Below are 20,053 nucleotides of genomic sequence, written 5' to 3'. Positions count from 1 at the left end.
AATACATGAAAACAAGTGTGAGTGTTGGTGCTCTATAAATATCTGCATGTGAGAACAATAAAACTTTCAATCTTTAACTTGACCCCTCACGTATGCTTTACAACTCCCTCCAAAGAGCGAAGTCCCATACAAAGTGGCAGCTATTTGTGGCGTTAACCTCACCGCTCCCCCCTCTTCTCCTTCTGCCTTTCTCTGTCTCTCTTTCTATTGAAATGCCTTGACAATCAAGCGCTGTTCACCTCCCCGTCTCTAGTCCCAAGGCACGCCCTCGACAGAACAATGAAGGGGCAGGTATGACTTTACATGAAGAGCAGAGCAGAGGAGAGAAAGAGAAAAAGGGAAACAGGTTCCTTGCTCTCTCTCTCTCTCTCTCTCTCTCTCTCTCTCTCTTTCACATGCACACAAAACAAACACAGCTGAAACCCAGGCTGTCACTTATAAATACCTGGATACTTTTGATATTTCCTAGTTTAAAGCCCCTGTGAGGGGTTTTAATCTGGTTATGAAATAGACTAAAATTAATTATGAAGACTCTTTATGAGCTACAAAAGCAAAAAAAACATCAAAAATAAACTGAATATTTCTATGAAGTTACTTTTAACGCCTTAAAACTGCTGTGGTGGGGTAGGGGACAAGTTAACTAAAGCTAACTAAAGAAAAACATTTCCACAAAAAAATAACAATAAATGACACAATTTTATTTACACCGTTACAAGAGAACAGGGATATATTTTTTAAAAGACAGCAAATTGCAGGTGCGAAAAGGACAAAATCACTGTCCACTGGGGGCGCCAAAATCAACAGAAATTGAAGCTTCCTCTCCGTAGCTTTAAAGTGACATGTCTCCATTAATTTAATCAATACTGTCGAGATATTTCAAACTTTTAAAATACTACATTTTCTACACAATGTAAGTGCCAGTAAAGGGCAATTTCTGCTTTTTGAAACACTCACGTCAGTAACAATGATAGTCGTGAGCTGAAACATTTGCTTCTGTTTTTATTCATCTTTTTGTAGGGATGCGTGATATTGGATTTTTTCACAATATCCGATGTGCTGATATTTGCAAAGTAATTCTACATGATACTGATATTGACACAGATATTTAAATGTAGCTCAGATCTCAAAGCTTAAGTCTTTAAAAAAACTCAATTTAAAGATTTAGGAGGAACAAATTAACAAATTTCCGTCATTCGCTTACCTTCAAAGTGTAGGGGTGTAAGGGTGAGGATAAAGACAGAAATAAGACTACAGCTGACAAAGACCAAAGCTTAAAAAAGTATGAACTTATTTGTTCATACAGCAAATATTTACAGTTGAAATAGGCCAATTTTTAATAGCCAAAAAGCTGTAAATATTGGCACTAATTTTCATACCAATATTTCACTTTTTTAGCTAATATCTGGCAATACAGATATCATGCCGATCATATTGTGATATTACGATCCATCCAGTATCATTATGCATACATAAGGAGAACTTGTGAAAAAAGTAAAAAAAAAAAAAAAAAAAAAAAAAAAGCAAACGTAAAGGGCCTTTAATTCAGTGCTCCACTGCCGGTATATCCAAGGCTAGTTAAAGAATAAAATGGTAAACTTTTTTTTTTTTTTTTTACAAACAATGTGGTCTTGGAAGAGTTCTAGTAACAGCAGTTTGTGCTTAAATAAGCTTAAATAATCATTTATTTCCTAAATGTGGTTCTAATTTGCACTTTCTTTTGTTATGTCAACTTTTCCACCTCTTCCCAGCAGAAATACTCAATTCACAATATTTCTGTTTTTCCGCTATTTGCAGAGTTTCAAGTCAGTTTTTTAATTTTATTTTTTATTTTTTATTGGAAAATGCAATTGAAAACGTGTACATGAGAACCTCAATTTAGACGCAAAACACACAATTTGTATGGCTTAAAATGGAAGGGCAAAAGAGAAAAAAGTAGGGGTGCGTGATACTGGATTTTTAAAGTTTAAGGAATGAGGGTGAAGAAAGAAAAAGACCAGCTGACATTTGTCTGTTGGTCCAGCCTAAAACTCCACAAACTTATTCACACAGCTACTATTTACAGGTGATAAAGGCTGAAATTTACAGCCCATATATCAGTTGTAGATATCAGGAGAGATTTTTATATTTACCAGTGCAGATGATTGATTTTTGGCTATACCTGCCAACACCAATGTCATGCCAAGGATAAAAGTATGACATCTTCTATTGTTTTTTAATCTCCGTCTTCTAGTTTGTCTGGATTTCCTTGTCTTGATGGCCTTATCTTTTTTCTGATTTGTCCAGTAGCCCACATGTGCAAGAAATTTTAAATGTATATCTCATTAAAATGTGTTTTTCTAGGTAATTTGTCAAGGAAAAGTGAAGAAAAATATGCTGTTTCATTCTGTCTGACACCTACCCCCTGACAGTGGTTTCAGGCATCAAAAGTAATTATAAAGAAAGAGTCAAAGTGTCAACAATGTTTTTGATTGCCTCTATAGGCCATAAAGAGACATCAGTATAAGTATAGGTATGTTTTATAACCAGGTAAAAAACTCCCAGCAAGAGCTTTAGGGCCTCGTATTCTTCCAGTAACACTCATTTTATCACATGTGATAGACAGCAGTGTGAACGTGATTAGATTAATCCAGGGATCAAGATCAATCCCATGATCAAATAGATATTGATCACTTTAAGTCCACTGGCAAGCTGATTGATGGGTCAAACTTTGTCTCTTCTCTCTCTCCCTCATACTGTGGTTTACTGTGATTTATGCATAAATGAACCGACTAATAATTGGATAACTGGGTGTGTCCTGAATTGTGCTTGTAAACAACAACAGAAAGTTTCGATTGCTCAACCAGGATGCGTTTTAATTGCAGTGTGACAGCAAAAAATATTTTATTTACTCTAAGAGGAAAGAAAGCTGCCATAAAGCGTGACAAGTGCAGTAAAAGGAAAGCACATGCCCAATAAAACTTGAACTATTTTACAGTGTTGTTATCTCTGTGATTTATGGTCCGTATTAAACGCAGCTAACTTAAATTATATTCCAGCTATGACAGAATTATTCCCCCATTTCCGCATTAATCACAAAATAGCAATGATATTCATCAGTTAGCCTGTAAAACAATTTTTTTTTCTAGTTCCACTCACCTTGTATGTGTTTTCAGTGAGCTTGCTCACATCATCTGGAGCGCGAGACATGATGGCAGGTTGTTCCTCAAGCCCACAAAGTCAAAAATTAACAACAAAACAACAAAAAAAGAGAAATAGAAACGATTTCTAGTAATCCAGGTGTTCGCTCACGCCGAGTAATAAATCCCACTGTTGGTCCTGGTCCTTGTTTGCCCCCTCGCTCCACGCATGTGAGCAGCCGGCGGAGGACGCTCTAACTGACTGACTGAACACCGAGGGACCTTCCCGTGCGTTCAGCTCGAGGAGGGCGGAGGAGCACGAGGGAGGGGTGTGACGTCATGAGCGGGGCTGAAGATATTGGAGATTTTATAAAGAGCCGTAAGATGACAAGGAAGGTTAGTTCTGAATATCTGTCATGAAAAGAGAACTATAGAAGGCACAGAGCATTTTAGTATTGTGGATTTATGGCTTAACTATAAAACTGGCCAGCAGAGGGCGCTGTAATACATAATGGTGGAGTGATGAATGTCTTCACAATCTCATAGACGGTTTTAACAAAAACCTCCTGAGACCCTGCATGTACATATGAAGACATTAAATCCTACATATAAGTAATCATTTCTACTATTAGATATTCATGAAGTTTATGTGACTTCCTTAAAATATTGAGAGAAATTGCTATGAAAATTTCAAGAGTTTTAGTGGACATTTTGGTGAATTTATTTTGTTTTTGTTGGAGAATTTCCTTGAAACTTTTCATTTATTTCCATGGAATTTTTGGGGATGTTCCTTTAGAGTTTCATTCTAAGTTTTTGGGGAGATTTGCTTTAACATTTTTGGCTATTTTCATGGAAATTTGTGCAAAGAAATTAGAAATTTGGTGGACGTTTGGAAATTTTCAGGCATTTTCATGGAAATGTAGGAAATTAATAAGTTGTTTGGGAGAATGTGATTAAATTTAATTTTTAAGATTTGCTTCAAAAGTTTTTGTATATTTAATGAAAATTTACATTTTTATATGTAAAATTTTGGAAATTTGTTTGGAAATTGGTAAGGTTTGGAGTTTTCCTGATTATTTCAGGGAAATTGTTTGGATGTCTAGGGGGAATTTCAGTCACTTTCATTTTAGTAAATGTTTTGAACATTTTTAAAGAAATTTAGGAGCGAAGTTATCTATTTCAGTTTTTCAGGGATAAACATTTAATATTCTTGGGATTTTCTGTTTGAATGTGTAGGCTTTTAAATAAGATTTCATTGAAACATTTGGGTCCTTTTGATGTGATATTTAAAAACATGTTTAGGTAAGTATGTTTAGGTAATTTCTGTGAGAATGTAGAGAACTTCTGTGGATTTTGGAGAAGAAAATTTCCAAAAAAATTCAGACCTCTTATTTATCACAAAATAAAAAGCTTGGAAAGCGGTGTTATAAACAATCAAAAAAAAAAAAAAAAAAAAAAAAATCATGAGGAAGAATGGGGAAGTCAAGTATAAGATCCTTAAATATTACACTTCAGCAAGACTAACACTAAAACACTGCATCTTTAACTAATGGAATCTGGTTTTCATTTGTTGTCATACACCTAAAATGTATTCGTTCCTCTCAGGGGTTAAACATCATCTGGATTTGCCTATGGTTGAAGTGTTTGTTACTCTGGAGGAAAAAAATCTCATTTATGTTCTTTTAGAAAGTGAAATGTGTAATATGTTGAGAATCTTTGCTGTGGAATTTTAGTTAATAAGGCTGTTTCCTCAGTGCTATGAATCGTCTTCTCTGACACCTTTCTTGTGGCAGCTAATGAGCCATTTGAAACTACCTGCAAATAAATAATCAGTCACGTTGCTGATGATCTTGCTGGTTTTTGATGGGCATAAAGAGGCATTACCTTCAGTTTTAGTCTGTTCCATAAATAGCTAAAACTTCCCGGGGGCTTTAAAGTGAACCAAACACTATGCAAGTTAAAAAGAAATTATGAAGCTTGAGAAAATGTAAATGTAAGATACTTCCTGAAGAATTTATTTCAAGATAGTAACGTCTACATCCTGATGGGGGCGATGTATACTAACAGTTGAAAGAGAGAAACTTAAAGCCATCAAATACATGCTCTCTTTCAATCCAAAGTATTACCATTCTTCAATGAGCTGCACGTTGTGTAGGCATCTAAGGAGAAAATAGTTTACCTACCTACTTAAGTAAATGCTTCAGTTGGTAAAAGACTTGAATTACGTTTATTCAACTCAAATTAACAAGCTGCAACACACTAATTTCATGCAACTTGTTAACTTGAATTGAATAAATTAATTAATTAGTGAATTGTATTTCTTGTTAACAATTGGAGCTTTTTTAAGCCAAAGTCATTTCCTTTTATTTGTATGCAAACTAAACACTACAGAGGCATATAGGTTATATAGAGGAATATAAATATCAATATCAAATATCATCAGGTTTTCAGTCCTTTTTCCAAAACAGAAAGCTTCTCCTGATGTCATTTAACTTGAACCATCTGTGCACCAGTCAGTACCCATACTACATAGTCTCTCAGGGCTGGATGTATTCCCAACTGCCATTAGGCAGCAGGCAGGAAGCATCCTTGTTTATAAAAGCTTGTAAAACATCAACGCTGTGGTGCACAGTCAAGCTCTAAACATCCTTTTTTCAATAAAATATGGGCTTTAAGAATATGTGTACTTCAGTAATGTCACTTGAATTTTTAAAAAGTAATTGGACTAATTTAAAATTCGGATTTTCATGTATTAAAGACAGTAACAGTAATGACTAAGACTTTTTTTTCTAGGTCAAACATGTTCTCCCATCTCTTTGGGACCAAATAATTAAAAACTAATCATTCTGTGACCCAAAAAATCTTCAAAATATTTACAGTTTTACAAAAAGTCCTTGTGCTTTTGGGAATTTGAGTCATTATTCAAAGTAGTTCCTGTCTGCAGTGACACAGAGGGCCACATAATAGCTTCCCTTTCTCTCCATTATAAGTCATTCAGGCTCTCTCCTCAAGTTTCTAAGTCTGTACACATTCTCCATTTGGCAAAGCATGACGAGATGATGGAACATCCTGCAATTTATTGTCACAACCCAGTCACAGTGCATCCTGGGACACAGACAATATGGTGGTGGGCTAACCCGCTAGCTGCAGGAAAAATTAAAAAAATAATTAATAGATGGATGAAAAGAAGTTCAAAATCAGAGTACTGGTGTGGATTTAATCTTTAAAGACCCTGCAATGTCCTCCAGGTTCCAGGCTTGCTATAAAACGATCTGTAAGAGCAGTGCAGGCATGGATAGTGGCATTAGAATGGCACAACAGAGAGCTTTTGGAGGAAACAATAAGTGGCTACAATTTATGGTTCAGTTATTTAACTTTGAATAACGGGTGTTTCCTTGTTGTATAAGACAATGTCTGTCTCAGAGGGTTGATACAGCCACTAATATATATTCCCCTAAATGGGAAATATGGTTCCTCCATTTTTTATGCAAAAATTGCAGTGATTTCTATAATATTTATATTATGTGAGTTTCAACAACTTTCCATGGTTAGTTATGATTCAGGGCCATTTGTGTGGATGTAAAACTGCATTTCACAAGTTCTAAAGGAAACAGGAAGTTTAAGCCGCTGCTGATAGGTAAGATGCTGAGATGTCACTTTCCATGATGTTGACTGATCTCTGCTGATTGGCTGAGAAATATCGTACTGGTTCCACTTCATCACTGGGAGTTGGGGGAGACCACATAAAGAGTTAACTATGTCATATTAACTTGTACTGGCCCCCTCCTTCTCCTTCTTAATTGAAACTAGAGTACCCAAAGACAACTGCTGAATACACTGGAATCTGAATCACACATCTCTTTACTGGGAGGGGGCAGCACTGACCACTCCACCATTCAGCCCTAAACTGGAACCACTTTAATGTAAAATAGCACGAGACCAGGCAATGTTTCGACACTGAAAATAGTCAGCTGCTCACCATGACTAAACGATGGCAGGAAAGATGACAAAGAAACTGTGTTTGATTGGATCAGGCATGTTGTACCCGGCACCCTTTCCGTAATGCAACAGTGATATGATCATACATAAGACCCTCAGCTAAGGCCTGCAGAAAGATACAGTTAAAACCCTTTATTTTTACATTGAAGTGCATATTCACAAAGAATAATCCCTGTTACTAGTCACATTAAGTAACATGAGTTTTGTGTCATTCTTTTGTGGTGAAGGGACTGAGACTGTTGTCTGGTGTTTAGCACCACCATGTGGCTATCTCATGCAATAGAATAGACTCACCAACAAAAGTTTGATGTTGGTTTCAGAGAATAAATGTAGAGAAAAATCCCATATCTTCGAAAGATGCCCCACATCTCTGACAGGAATGTGACCCAGGCTGGAGCCTCACACTAAGAAGCTGATTGTTGTTGTTGGAGCCACATGATTGAAACGCATGGTGACGATTTCAAGCTTCTACTGCTCTCATCTGCAGACTCTGAACCTCACGCCCAGTCAGAAAGAGCTCTCAGGATCCTCTTTATTTCTTCTTGGGGTCCTCTCTGAGAGGACCAGCAGATATGGACAGGTACAGGTAACATTCTGATAAACATTTAATGTTTCTTGATTAGTTATTAATCATTGGATGCATTATTTCAGACAAAACTCACTATGGATCCTGGTTTTGCTGCCATTGGTCGTCTTGGGCGTGGCGGTGACTACAGACCCACTGACAGATTTGGGTAGGTCATACATTATATTTTATTTTTCCTTTATGTAAAGGCATCACAAAATCATCAATATGTTTAATTTTGGGCAGAAAATATTGCTGGGAAGCTGGTTTTCTATCAGATGGAAGGAAATGCCACCTATGTGAGGGACACAGGAGAGCTTGCTTCAGATGTTCCCACAGAGACCATGTTTGAACTCTTCGACCCACACTTGAATTACAGCACAGCAAAGTTCACTTATACCTGGGACTTAGGGAACGGGTATGAGAGCATCAATATAAATGGAGCTTTGGGGGGCTATTTTTCTACCTCTTATTCTATTTCTTTTTCTCTGTGATGCAGAGAGGTGATCCAAGGGACTGAGCCGGTCGTACGTTATCATTATCCAGTGTCAGGAAACTACACACTGAGGCTGCAAGTGGGAGTGAATTTCAACAAATCTGCAGCACCAATCACTGACGTCTACTCCATGGATGTCCAAGTACTCGGTATGTAGTTCTACTTTATATTTTTAGTGGTGACTACTTGCATTTGTTTGTGAATATTTCAGATTTTTCCCCAATACCAAGTCCCATGTTTTATGGTGTGTCCTTAAAAGAAATTAATCGGTGTAATTTTGAAAGAATCATGGGAGTCACTCTTTTTGTATTTGGAAATTACAAGAAAATAAAAACTTTGAGATGCATGAGACAACTTTCATAACAAGTCTATCTAAATTCAAAGTAAAAAAACAAGGCCTGAACTTTTTGTAATGAGTCAAATTTTAGCTGAGAGTTTTCAAGTGTGCCGTTTATATTAAGATTTAAATTTTCCATTTCAAGACACTTAAGTAAAATTCATTCACTGGATTGGCAGATTTTTCAAGACTGTTGGAATAGAAAAACATGCTAAAACTTTCATAATGACATCAGATTAAACTCTCGATTTGGGTTTGGATAAGGGTTGATGTAAAGCTTAGGATATTAAAAGTTAAAAACCTGACTGCTAACTGCTAATGTAGCTAAGGCTAATGATGCTACAGTAGCTATGTTGCTAATGTAGCTAAGGCTAATGAAGCTACAGTATCTATATGGCCAACCTAGCTAAAGCTAGAGTTAGAGCTAGCAAAGCTACATCGAGATTATTGTATGTTTGCTTGACCTAGAGCCATTTCAGAAGTACGACTGTGGCTCAGTTGGTAGAGTCATCTCACAATTGAAAGGTTGTGGGTCCAATCCCCAGCTCCTGCATTCACATGCCGACGTGTTCTTGGGCAAGACACTTAACACAACAGTTCCATGGCTTTGTCGGTGGTGTGTTAATGGGTATGGATGCGTTTGAATAGGATTAGCTAATAGTGATCGCCAATTCTCCATAGTAAACTCTGCCATCATCAGTGTTGAATGTGGATTGAATGGAGTTATAGGGAATGAATGGGTAGGTGTGAGTAGGAAAGTACTATACAAACTCAAGTCCATTTACCATTTACCAAGTAATTACCTAAACAGTAGCTCACTTTAGCATCATTAGCTTTAGCCAAAATGAATGTATGGCTTACATTGAAAAATTAAGACTTCTGACCTTTGTTTCTGTTTCATTTATGAAATGTTGCTCAGTCTGTAATGTTTGCAAAGTGATTAGATTTAGATTTTATCTCATGACTGCAACTGCCAGACCTTGTTTATGAATATTAAAGTTTAATTTAAAAAAGAAAATCTAAAATAGGAAATACACTGTACTGGCAAATTACACCACATCTGTTCTGACAGAGACAGCTTCTCAGTAGTGGTCTGCAAGAGGTGGTGTCTGAATTCAGCGGTCTGCAGCCTGACCCCTTTAGATTTCTTTAGTCATTACAAGAAATTCAGGCCCTATTTTGCTTATTATTTCATTAAAATAAGGAGCTAACCTGGACTTGTTGAACCAACAGAAACTGTAAAAAATGTAAAGTGCTTTCTGTGTTTTTACAATAAAGCTGTTCCTAAATGCATTTTGGCTAAGCAGCAAATGTATAATTGTTGAAATATTTCTGTAGATGCCATCAAAAACATCGAGCTGAAGGGGCCTCCAGACTTTGAAGTGTCTCAGAATGCAAGTTTGGCTGTTCATGTTGATGGAAGGTAAGCTTTTTCATTTTGTCTTCTTTTTTTAAAAAAATCTTTTTGTTGGCTGCAATTGAAACAAGTTATGTTGTCTGCAAAAAAACAGACATTTATGATAGTCACGTTTTATTGATGCAAGTCCAAAATATGAAAGTAAAAGCTGCAAATATGTGCTCAGAATTAAATATACTTACTTTAAGTTCATTAATTTATTCTGATCAATATGAATAAAATATATAAATACAGAAATACTTCTTATGATTTAAAGTGATGTGCATCACAATCCAAAAAGAAATAATGGCACATGTGAATTAAACCATGAATATCAATTGTTAAAAAACATGATAGTTTCCAGGTGCTATTTATAATGTTTGTGTACATTCTGACCTAGTGGCCTCCTTGAAGCTGTGTAAAAATAGAGACCCTAGAGTTTTTACTGAGGTGCATCTATCCTGGAATTTCACAAAATGCCTTTAGAGCATCACGGGGATAAGACATGCTCACTTATTCTTTTGTGCTTTCACCATTAGCAGCATCATACAGTCAGTGATGCTTTTGGGCTTTGACTATTACTCATAATGTCAAAAATGTATCCTGTAGAAGACACATGTTTCTATGTTATCAACCTTATTTAAAGAAAAACATGAAAAGAACTACACAACCCACAATTCTCCAGCATCATAAAGACTTTTCTGATTGGTAGAACCTGCTGTTGCCCTCAAAGTTCAGTTGTTGATCATTACAGTTGAAGTTAAAGCCATGTTTCCCTACAAAAGACTTAAATGGGGAAACTTACTTTTGAAACAACAGCTGTGGAAAAGGTAGGCAGACACTGTTGAGCTCTGGGGAGATGAAAGCTGGCACTACATGTGTCAGTTGCCACCATTAGCCAGTAGGAAAATTCATTTGCAGTAGCTGGATTTCAACCTGTGAGTAACGATCATTATGCAAATATTAGATTTAAATACTTTGTACTCAAATATCAAGCTCTGGCCACTAATTGATCAACTATACTATTAATACAAATATAGATATGCATAGGTTTTCAACTAAAAAGTTTCTGGGGTTTAGTTGCTGGTTTTACAGCACAATTAAAAAAGTTGAAGGGTAATCTTTGCTATAACCTTAATGAATATATGTATGTATTCGTGTGTAACTTTAGTCCTCCAATGTGGGTGTGCTGGCGTTTTCTGCCAAACTGTGTGCCGGATGCGGCGGGGGGCTGCACGCTGACCATGCTATATGAAAACACCCTCAGACTGAACCACACCTTCAACTCAGCCGGTGTCCACTGCCTCGACATCACGGTCCGCAATGACATCAGCAAGCTGCAGAGCTCCTTCAGCATCTACGTCAAGAGAAGCTGTGAGGGTTTACACACGCTGCACAAACACACAAAGGTTTTAACACAATAATGAGGGCCCTATTTGAAAAACAGGGCTCTGTGATCCATAATCACTCACCAAAAGAAATAGTAAGGATTTATAGAAGTGAGCATCCACAAATAGTCCTCACTTCCTAAAAATATCCTGATATGGTTTCAAATGCCCTTTAGATAAAGAAGTCCTTGTAAGTTGTTAAACTTACACAGGTCCTCTAAATGATGCACTAGAACACACACTCATACATACATGTGTGTTTATCACACTTATGAGGACTTTATCTGAAAGCAGGACTTCTGAGGTCTCATGTATTAAACAGTGCCTTGATGTCAGAATACAAGTGTACGTGCTCACAGAGTGGTTACGTTAGCTATGTATCTTTAGTTAGCTTTAGTCACGTTTGCTGATACCCACATTGCTTAAGATAACTTAGCTACATTGGCTTATGTAGTAATGCTAACTATGTAGCCAGTATAGCCGTGTTAGCTTTACCAACAGCTAACAAAGTTAAAGCAAGCCATGTTTGTGTAACTACTTCTGAATTGGGTCTTTACATAATTGAATCCTGGATTAGACCACTGATTTTTTTCTGTTTATTTACAAAATGTTGCTTAGTCTGTAATGTTTACATTGCGGTTATTTCATGACTGTAACTGAAATTATGTTGCACCGGCAAATTATGGAAAATCTGTTCTTAGACGTACAGTGTCTTAAAGGAATGGTCTGTGAGAGTGGAAGTAAGAGATGAACAGTCTGCAGCTACACTGTCTCTAATGACCTTAACAGTGATTACTGTGGTTGCAGTGCTTACATCTGTGTTGCTGAAGTGTGTCTGCTATTACTTTCCAAAAATAGCAGTCCCTCTTACAACACATCATAAGAGACCTCTGTCTCATAGTCACAACTCACAGTACTAACTTCATTACTTGTTTTTTCCTTTGCAATTTAGTTTGTTTACATTTGTGATGGCTGCACAAAATTCTCTGTTCACTTGTTGTCAAATGTCACAGAACAAATCAAAGAAGGCAGGACAAAAATCAAACACGCTAAACTTTCTGTCCAGCGGTCATGAAGTGTCTCAGATATGTTCTCAATTGTTTTTCACTATGACACACTACAAGAGATGAAACTACAAATTTTCAGACTTGATGTGGTCTCGAAACCCTGTGTATGTTGGAGATAATCGTGCTGAAAACTTGTCATCTGAGCATGGCTTAGTTAAGGGCCTGTAATTATCTCCATCTTGCAAAGATGTCCTCAGCAGTGGTAAAACTCACAGAAGTCATTTACATTTACACTGACTTGCTTACTTTGATGTAAAAGATTGAGATTATGAAGGAAAATCATAAAAGACCTGAACAATAATGGAAAGCCAGAAACTGAGAAGCAGTTGTAAAGTAAATGAGTGCTCATGAATTAAAGATACATAACTGTAAAAACCATTCAAATCTAGTGTTGATAATTTTCATAACTTAACATGTTTTTCTCAGGATTACAAAACAAAAGCATAACAAATCCTTTTTTTGACAAAAGTGCATTGTCATATTGTTACATAACAATGCAAGGCTCCGTTCCTTCGTTTTCAGTGTTTAAGATGTTTTTCTTCTCATTCAAGAAGTTTTCTTAGATCTGATATAAATCTTAAGTCTATTTATCTAGCTATTGTAATGTCAAGCTCTTATTTCACTTTCCACACCTTGTCATTGTGCCATGTGACCTTAACAAACCTATCCATCAAGTTAACATTATTCCTGATTGAGCCTCAGTGAACATTTGAGATGTTTTATAGGTCAGGGATCACAATTCACAAATTTATGGATGCAAGATTGAGGCCTTGGACATGACACATAATGAAGGGGTCAGATTACATATTACACATCGGATTATAGACTGATCCAGCAGTTGTAGGGTTTTGAGACCCTACAACTCACCTACCTGAACTACAATCAGTGTCATGCTCTGAAGTCCTTTTGAATTGAAGAATATCAAACAAAATCATATTGACTCATTAGTTTGCTGATGTGTAGGCTGTGCATGCAAATAATTATCTACTTTTCTAGTTTTCCACCATCAAAATTTGTAACACCAAGGGGAGAAGCTGCTCTGTCTCGAGGTGCTTCAGATCTAAATCTAAACATTTGCCATTTCGCTGCATTAGTTCCACAGCCAAAGAGGAGGCAGTGAAAATGAAGGAATCCAGGCTGAGAGTGATCTGACTGCTCAGCACATGACTGCTGTGTTCAATCAGTTTGATTCTGCTGTGAAGTTACAGTTATAATAATCTACTTTTAGTGCCAGCTGATTTCCATTTAATGCTGCAACGCCAGCGATAGGCAGGTCCAGAGGTGTTATGTTTTTAGGTTGTCTGTCTGTCCCTATTTGTTAATGTTAATGTGATATCTCAATAACAAGGGATCTTCTCCAACCTTTAAACAAATGTCCACTCTACAACAAGAATGAGCTGATTAGATTTTTGAGAGTGGAGTACTTACTGATAAACCCAATATCTTAGGATGCTTTGCACAAATGTCCACTTTGACTCAAGCATGAACTGAATGTATTTTGGGGGTACAGGGTCAAGGTCAAAACTGCCCCAGCCCTTGTTCTTGACACCCAATTGTACTTAACTCTCCAGCAGTTATATACCTTAGACAGGCATCCCACCACCAGGCAGTAGTTTAAGTTTTTTTTGGTGGAAATATGAACTTTGTGTCATAAACTGTGACCTCGATACTGTCAGCCTAAAAACAACTTGTAGATATTTTATTCATTTCTTCCCACCAAACATGGTCAACAATTTCATTTGCCAAGTGGTTGGAATAGAAATTATTAAAAGAACAAATAAAAATCTGCAGAAAAGGGAAATTTAACATATGTGTCCAGCCATGGAAAAACCAGGAACAAGTCTCCCCAGGGACATTTTGAGATACATACAGATTCTGAAAGTGAGGTTTCTAAGCTCTCCAACAATGTCTGGGCATAATGGACATCCAAAAATGTCCCTTACAATGGTTTTCAAAGGGGGCTCTGGGAACCCTCCTCGAGGAGGTTCCAGGGGTTTTCCAGATCCCTATACCCCATACTATTATTTGAAGCATGGAGTGGCTTCTTTGTGATTTAAATTTTTGCAAAAGTATGAAAATTACTATGATTTTTAAGAAAAAAAGATTTCATTTTATAGGACTTGTGCTAGGCTGATTTGTTAATGGTTTTCTCATGGTTGCTCACATAATCCTCTTTTCAGCAACTCAACATTCACAAGAAATCTGATTTTTTTTTTTTTTATTATTTTCAGATAACACCCACATGTTCTTCATCCTGGCATGTGCCGCCATACTTGTGGCAACCTTCTCCTTCATCATGGTCATTGCTTGTCGCCCTCGTCGTCAAAACAAAAGAGAGGTAAGGCAGGTTGCATTGGAATTCATTGTTCTTTTAAATTATATATATTATCTCATTTCATTTTAAAAATTAGTTTCCTTATTAGCGAGGGTTTATAGGGGTAAGGATTGATTTTTATGGTCTAAATGGAAACACTAACCTAAATTAGATTTCACAACAAAAGGTACCAAAAATGTTTACATTGTGTTTACAAGTTAAATCTCGCATGAATGAGTAATCATATACCTTGGCAGTTTACAACCTTTTTCATTGGAGTCCCCAACTTATAATTTAAAAAGCTGACTGAATTTAAAAATTAAAAAAAGGAATACAAGGGCCTCAAAAGTTAACATGAATTTTAGACAATGCCACCATTACATGGATCGCAAATGTGGCATACTAAATGACATTTAAATGGATGGACATAGATAAGTATTTGGGAAAATTTATTAATTCCTATTTTCTAAGCTAAGCTCAAATAACAGAATTTCATCTTTTTTTTTCATTTTACAGTGTGTAACAAATTATTAGGCTTTCCTTCTTTTATGGTTCATACCATCTTTTACAACATTTTACAAACAACTTGATGACATCTTTAGTTTATGTTTAGCAAAAGAATTTTATAGGAAGAAAGAAATATTCACAACAAAAGTTTAAAGATGAATTTTAAAAGTCTGGAAATTACTCCAAAAATCCAAGAATAATATAACAGTGTAGCGATGGTTATTAATCAATTATCTTTTTTATTTCATACCACCATCGCTGAAGGGACCCTGCACAAGCATTTTGAAAAGATTTTGACCAGTGACTGTACAAGCCTTTGTTTCAATGCTGACAATGATGGGGATCTGTCTGTTGAGGAATGTCCCTTTTTAATACCCTTACCCAAGCAATGTGTCAACCAAGAAACAAACATTAAGTGTCTGATTGTAACATATTTCTTTCTAATCCAACTAATCACTTTTCAACAAGAACTGATATTATACTCTTGAAGTATTTTCAAACAAGCCCCACATAAAAAAAAACATTAAAAAACATTTAAAAAAAAATAATGACAATATGTCCATGAAATAATACATTTTCAAATTGCTTTAATAACTTATCATTACTTGATGAAAGAGTTAGCACAACTGGATTTAAATGATTGTATCTTTTTTGAATATTGGCATGATATCACATGAACAGGGTATCTGTCTGGTATCAGACTCCTCTTCAGTGTTTCACATGATGTTAATGCAACCATCTAATGTATTTTACAAATCTAATTGTGTAAACTACCCCAAGATCTTTTAAACACCTCCTCAGTTGTACGCACAAAATACAATTCGTCCCTTTTTTGGGATTTGTTCAATGCATGCTCATAATCTCATGGAAAAAGTGGCAATTAGATGGAACAGATATTTAAATATCTCTGATGGTTATAATCAGGGCAGCTGTGGCTCAGTGGTGGAGCTGGGCATCCTCCAATAAGGGAGATTGGTAGTTGAGGTTAGCAGGCCGATACCCAGCCTCTGTGGTTTACATATCAAAATATCCATGGGCAAGAAACTGATATCAAACTTAAATATGCCAGGCCCCATTTTCAAACCTGAAAATTTTCAAATGGCCCACCAAGACCCCTACAAAATATGAGTCCCCAAGTATTATATTTACTTCATTTACATCAGGCATCTGCAAAATCACCTATATGTTCTTGTATAATATTCAACAATATAAATGTACCTTGAGACTTCACATACTCTTTCCTAACGATTTTATTGCTCTGAATGAGGTGAGAAACTTTTATAATTACAAAGTGAGGGGCTTAGTAGAATGTTTGACTGTTGTCATTCAATTAAAGCAGGGGTTCCAAATTATTGGTGCCAGATGATGAGGACTCCCAGTATCGTGATGTTTCAGCATATCCTCCTGAGACCTGGCGTGTACATATGAGGACATACAGTTTTTGCTTTTGTACAACAAAAGTAAACAAAAGTAATAATTTCTGCTTTTAGAATTTCTCAGATAATTGTCCATAGTGAAGTTTTAGTTATTCAAATCAGGGTGGGGATGTTCTTTGAAATGTTCAAGAATTTCATGGACATTTTAGGGAATTTGGATGTTTGGAAGAATCTGTGTGAAAATTTTCAAGTATTTTCATAGAAATTTATGGGATGTAGTATATTTTGGTCTATTGTTTCATTGGAAGTTTTTGAGGAAATTTGCTTTGATTTTTTTTTTTTCTTTTTTTTTGGCATTTCCATGGGAATTTGTGAGATTAGCACAGAAGTTTGGTATTGGCTTGGTAGGTATATGTATGGAAATTTTCAGGCATTTTCATGGAAATTTGATAAATGTATTTAAAATTTGGGGGAATTTAATTTGGATTTTAAGGGGGAATTTTTGCAGATGTTTCGGGGAATTTTCCACCATTTCTATGAAGTTTTGTGTAGCTCATTTGAACATTTTTGGTGATTTTGAGAAATTTTGGAGATTTATTTACATCATAGTTAGACTATTTGTTGGGGGAAAATAGTAGAAAGAATTTGGGTCATTTTTGGGGGATATTTTAAAACATGTTTAAGAATATTCACAGATTTTTGGGGGGAATTTGGGGAATTTGTGTGGATGTTGGAAATGAAAATTTCCACAAATGTAGAACTTTTATTCATCCCAAATAAGTGGGATAGACTAACTGCATTCCAAACAAAAGCTCAGGTCTCAGGAGGATATAATGTTACAAAGGACCACCAACACTCACTACGCCTATCTAAACACTGGCATAAGAACACCACAGAAATACACAACAGTCTTAAAACATAATATTCTATGTTGGAAGTTATTTCGAGAAAGGCTGGAAGCAGAAATACCCTTTGACATTATTTTAAATTTCCCTTCTTTACTTGGAGAACATCTCCTCCTCCACTAGTGCCCTCAGGTGGCTTACTTCCCACATTCCCCCCACAACAGCCTCAAGTTTTGGCCCAAACATGCCTAAGAGTTCTGCACAGTACTGTTAAAGTTTAACCTTTTTCTTTGTTTTGTTATTTCTAGGATTTTAATCTCAACTTTTTAAAATGATGTCTTGCAGCCCACTTGCAGTACATCAAGGGCCAGGGGGGCATGGCCCACACTTTAAGAAGCACTGCCCAAATGGCTCCAAAAGACATGGCCTGAGTTATCTGATTGTGTATAAACAATCAGTCGTACAATGCCACTAAATAAGTGTGTAATTGTGTGTGTGGAAGGATGAATACTGATAAGAAGTAAAAAGCACTTAATGGGCTAGAACACTGAAAAGACTATTTTGCAGTCCATTTCCTCTGAAACCAATTTTGTAAATTTGTTTGCATTAGTTCTTACATATGAAATCCAAACCACTCAGAGAAGTGATGATCACAGTTTAATGCCCTTTATGACCACAGGGAGGCAGTCTGTAGCTAGAAATGAATGCTACCAGAACAAGAAAGGGTGAGAAATGTGTTTCATTACTGGTAGAAATGAGTCTGTACATTTGTGATTTTTGCAGATTACTGCCTCCAGTAACGCCCTGTTCCTGAAGAACGATGAATCTGAAGGTCAGAGCACGATTCTCTTTAAATTCTCCAATGAGAAGAAAGAAGAAAAAGAGCCTCTCCTGGTGCAGTATGGGACTCAGTACTCCTCTTAACCGTCTACTCTTGAAGTTTACTGTGACTACATGTGCACCATGAAGGTATCTGGGAGACAGAAGTTCATAACAATACAGAAATAATCATTCATTTTGTATTTTTACCACATTTTAGATCAATAGAGACACAAATTGATATAAAGTTCACAACACACACCTTTAAATGTGATTAGAATTAGGTTTAAACCAGTATGCTCGGATATGTTTTCTGTCTAAGCTCTAATTTTGTCATTAAAGTTAAGTGAGCTGGAAGGTCGAATGGCCTTTATTTAATAGAAACTATAATGATCAATAAACGTGTCAAAGAGGACAGTCTGACATTCAAATGTTCTCATAATAAATTAAAAGCGCAAGTGCAGCTCATGTTTAAACAATGACTGTCTATTAAGCAAGCTGTGAATAGATCTGGTCACTCATTAATTAATGTCTTCTTTACTGATGTGGTAATGTGAGCCAAGCTTTGCTTTAATGACCAGAAGAAGAACAATTATGTTCCTTTTATTACAGATGTTCCTTCAAATCTTTGTAATAATTCCTTTAAATCTTGTAAAACTTCATTTTAGCTTCCTTTATAGGTTGTGCATGTGCTGAATACTGATTGTTGTACTCACTCATGTATTTATTTGCTCACATTAAGGTTGATATCCAAACTGATGTATTATATAAGATGATACTTTGATAGTTATAGGAGAAAAGTAATTGGTTTATATGTCTAAATTTAGTTTATGTCTGGCCATCTCAGATTGATTTTGTTGTTTATTTCATGTTTATTTCAGTTTTTTTTGTTATGTATATATGTATGGTTAAAGAGCAAATGTAGAATTAGCAATGATGGAAAATATGAGGTGGTTTGAGGTCATATTATAACGTCAAAATAAATGTTTCTTGCTCTCTTTTATAATTGTACAGTCCCCACATATTTGGATAGTATGCAAAGCATGAAAATGATCATTTATTAGTTGAACATGGAGCTAACAGAACAGCCAGTGTAAGCTAACAGGTGATAATGCAATTTAACAGGTAATAAAAACATATGAGATTGTAAGTTATTGATCAGAAGCTACTGTTCACAATTCAACTTCAAAAAGCAGCTTTGTTAGATTTTTTTTTTTTTTAACCCATTTTAATCCCTAATTTTAATTCCATTGTGCATTGCATTTTGGGAAGATCAAGAAGGCAGTTAGAATCTATGTAGTCTGCCCTGAGGGTGATGTATTTTATCATTATTCAAGACTGAATACACTGCATACTAAAGTCTACTTCAAATCAGCAGAAAAGCTGAGGATTTGGACCAAAAGGTAAGAATGTTGCAACTCTGTGATGCTAATGCTATGGCTAGCATGCTAAAACACCATAGACTGTATAAAGAATTGGACAAAGCCTGTGTGACATCAGCCATCTGCTTACAATAGGTGGGCTCAAACTGCCTTCGAAGCCAATCCTCAGTGGCTTTCATATTGAAATCCCTGTCTCCACCGAACTTTGGATCAACCTAACAGCCCGCCCACTAACTCAACTTCTGAATGTCGAGCTATCTGTCAATCAAATGAGACGCGCCAATCAGTGAGCTGTGAGGCTTTTTATCTAAATATAATTGAAACAATTGTTGTACAAAAAAATTCACCCTCCATACAGTTTGAGAACATATAGACATTAGCTAATGAGACGTGTTTTGTTTTTTAAACCAGGCTGTAAAAAACTTTTACTTTTTAACATGTGTTAT

At 36.0% G+C, this 20,053-nt stretch overlaps 2 protein-coding genes across 2 annotated transcripts in view; one reads left to right on the top strand and one right to left on the bottom strand.

Annotated features, from left to right (window-relative positions):
* baiap2l1a (BAR/IMD domain containing adaptor protein 2 like 1a) overlaps window positions 1–3,363 on the bottom strand; it is a 46,976-nt gene extending 43,613 nt beyond the window's left edge. Inside the window, exon 1 of the mRNA XM_041815035.1 lies at window positions 3,136–3,363. Within this exon, the coding sequence (XP_041670969.1) occupies window positions 3,136–3,186 (51 nt within the window). The 5' untranslated portion in view covers window positions 3,187–3,363. The remainder of the gene's footprint in view (window positions 1–3,135) is intronic.
* Window positions 3,364–7,778: 4,415 nt separating this feature from the next.
* Window positions 7,779–18,330, top strand: tmem130 (transmembrane protein 130). Its single transcript, XM_041816089.1, has 7 exons — window positions 7,779–7,821; window positions 7,927–8,098; window positions 8,180–8,325; window positions 9,852–9,936; window positions 11,081–11,280; window positions 14,596–14,702; window positions 18,190–18,330. Exons 1-7 carry the CDS (start codon window positions 7,779–7,781, stop codon window positions 18,328–18,330), a joined length of 894 nt encoding a protein of 297 aa, XP_041672023.1.
* Window positions 18,331–20,053: the final 1,723 nt, after the last annotated feature.

This window comes from Cheilinus undulatus, linkage group 20 (genome assembly GCF_018320785.1).
Source record: "Cheilinus undulatus linkage group 20, ASM1832078v1, whole genome shotgun sequence".
NCBI lineage: Eukaryota > Metazoa > Chordata > Actinopteri > Labriformes > Labridae > Cheilinus > Cheilinus undulatus.
The sequence above is the reverse complement of the archived record's forward strand: the minus strand, read 5'-3'. Positions and strand labels throughout refer to the sequence as shown.

Coding starts and splice junctions, on each gene's coding strand:
- tmem130 (XM_041816089.1), top strand. CDS start 7,779: ATGGATCCTGGTTTTGCTGCCATTGGTCGTCTTGGGCGTGGCG. Junction 8,326..9,851: donor CATGGATGTCCAAGTACTCG/GTATGTAGTTCT, acceptor ATATTTCTGTAG/ATGCCATCAAAAACATCGAG. Junction 11,281..14,595: donor CAGCATCTACGTCAAGAGAA/GCTGTGAGGGTT, acceptor TATTATTTTCAG/ATAACACCCACATGTTCTTC.